The sequence below is a fragment of the Amphimedon queenslandica genome, unplaced genomic scaffold (assembly GCF_000090795.2).
Source record: "Amphimedon queenslandica unplaced genomic scaffold, v1.1 AMPQUscaffold_7431_Cont20617, whole genome shotgun sequence".
Classification (NCBI taxonomy): domain Eukaryota; kingdom Metazoa; phylum Porifera; class Demospongiae; order Haplosclerida; family Niphatidae; genus Amphimedon; species Amphimedon queenslandica.
In genome coordinates this window covers 1-2112 of record NW_003552284.1, presented here as the reverse complement: position 1 = coordinate 2112, position 2112 = coordinate 1, and the positions used below count along the sequence as shown (strand labels likewise).

The 2112-nt window shown below is 34.1% G+C and overlaps 1 protein-coding gene across 1 annotated transcript; it reads left to right on the top strand.

The window, feature by feature from the left end:
- Positions 1-1028: 1028 nt before the first annotated feature.
- Positions 1029-2105, top strand: LOC105315866 (origin recognition complex subunit 3-like; the record flags this gene model as incomplete). Its single annotated transcript, XM_011410629.2, has 7 exons — positions 1029-1225; positions 1296-1409; positions 1462-1601; positions 1658-1721; positions 1768-1878; positions 1928-1989; positions 2036-2105. Coding segments are annotated over 7 exons (758 nt in total), but the record flags the coding sequence as incomplete, so codon positions are not given.
- Positions 2106-2112: the final 7 nt, after the last annotated feature.

The following is a 2112-nucleotide window of genomic DNA, read 5'->3' as shown; positions in this document are numbered from 1 at the left end:
AGAGTACCTGTACTATTATAATAGCCCATGGGTTTTTTCCAAAAAATGGCTCCAAAATCACCCCAATTTTTAATTACATTTTCCGATACATATTGACGTCCTTATGCTGTGTAGAAAGTTTGAAGTAATTTCGACTTCAATTTTTCAAGTTACAGCCAATTTAAGAAAATGCCAAAAATCTGAAAAATACCCAAGGCTATAGCCCATGGTTTTTTCCTAAAAATGGCTTCAAAATCAACCCAAGTTTTTATTACATTTACTAATACATATTGATGTCCTTATGCTGTCTAGAAAGTTTGAGCTGATTCCAACTTCAATTTTTCAAGTTACGGCCATTTTAAGAAAACGCCAAAAATCAGAAAAATACCCTGTACTATAGCCCATGGTTTTTCCCAAAAAATGGCCAAAAAATCACACCAAATTTTTATTACATTTTCTGATACATATTGGTGTCCTTATGCTGTGTAGAAAGTTTGAACCGATTCCGACTTCAATTTTTCAAGTTACAGCCATTTTAAGAAAACACCAAATATCTAAAAAATACCCTGTACTATAGCCCATGGTTTTTTCCAAAAAAATGGCCAAAAAATCACACCAAATTTTTATTACATTTTCTGATCCATATTGATATCCTTATGCTGTGTAGAAAGTTGGACCTGATTCCGACTTCAATTTTTCAAGTTACGGCCATTTTAAGAAAATGCCAAAAATCAGAAAAGTACCCAATGCTATTATAGCCCATGGTTTTTTCCAAAAAATGGCTCCGAAATTATCCCAAATTTTTATTAGATTTTCTGATACATATTGATGTCCTTATGCTGTGTAGAAAGTTTGAGGTAATTCCGACTTCAATTTTTCAAGTTACGGCTATTTTAAGAAAATGCCAAAAATCTGAAAAATACCCAATGCTATTATAGCCCATGGTTTTTTTTCCAAAAAATGGCTCTAAAATCACCCCAAATTTTTATTAAATTTTCTGATGCATACAATGTATATGCTTACATATGTTATGTTCTGATTGTCCATAGGCTCTCAGTTGTCATATGATTATTGTGTTTTCTGCAGCTCAAGACTACAAGAGCTTCCAGTGATCCTGCTGCTCGGGGTGAGGGCAGTTCATAATGGATTTGGATTGAACTTCACTCCTTCAATCCTTTCAGTCTTAAAGTGGGACATGATCATTAAAGACCCTCTTCAGTCAATCATACCGAAGACACTGGAAATGGTAAGTTCTTCTAATGGTAGCTGTATCTATTGTTGGTAACTTGTAATGTCCTCCCTCTCTTCTCTCTTAGTTGTGTTTTGATTCTAGTCTTTCATTTCATTTCACTCCTTCTTTCTCTCAGTCTCTTCTTGGTGGTTTTGAAGGTCAGCTCCTTCCAATTGCCAATCTCAAGAAGTCGATACAAGTATATTAAAGAAGGAAGCTCCATCTACCATTATTTTGTATATTGTTTTTAGTATCATTTATTAGAACACTTTTATTGGCAGCCTCTGAGTTTCCTGTGTGACTCCATCAGTTCTGGTACTATTAGGAAAGACATTAAATCATTATCAAAGGATCAGGTTGAGATGATTCGCTCATCACCCAGTATGATGAGGTATTGGTTGGTCTAATGAGTTGGAGCCAGTATTGATTGCTGTTATTGATATTTAGTTATGTTGAATCAGTTGATTTTGAAGAGAGAAAAGCACTGCTTCAAGATGATTCTCATTTAAAAGTCATTGAATTTATAACTACAGCAGTAATACCTTGTATTTTTCTAGGCAAAGGCAGAAGAATTTTTAAAAGATATCCAATTATTTTACCAATCTCTGGAACCAGCAGTAAAGACTCTTTACATATTACTGTATAGAAAAACATCAAAGGATAAATTGGTACAGATACATATGATTTGCTATTAGAATTTTCTTATAATTATTATAGGCTAAACTTAAAATGTTATTGAGTTACATTACTGAGAGTCAAGGGAAGGATTTCTATGTTCAGTGAGTAGGTTGATATGCTAACAGTGAATGACTGCTTCATCCTTAGAGCCATGAGGATACTGGATGAGACTGTACTGCAAAGGAACCTCCATGAGTCTATCACTTATATTAGTGCAGCCTGTC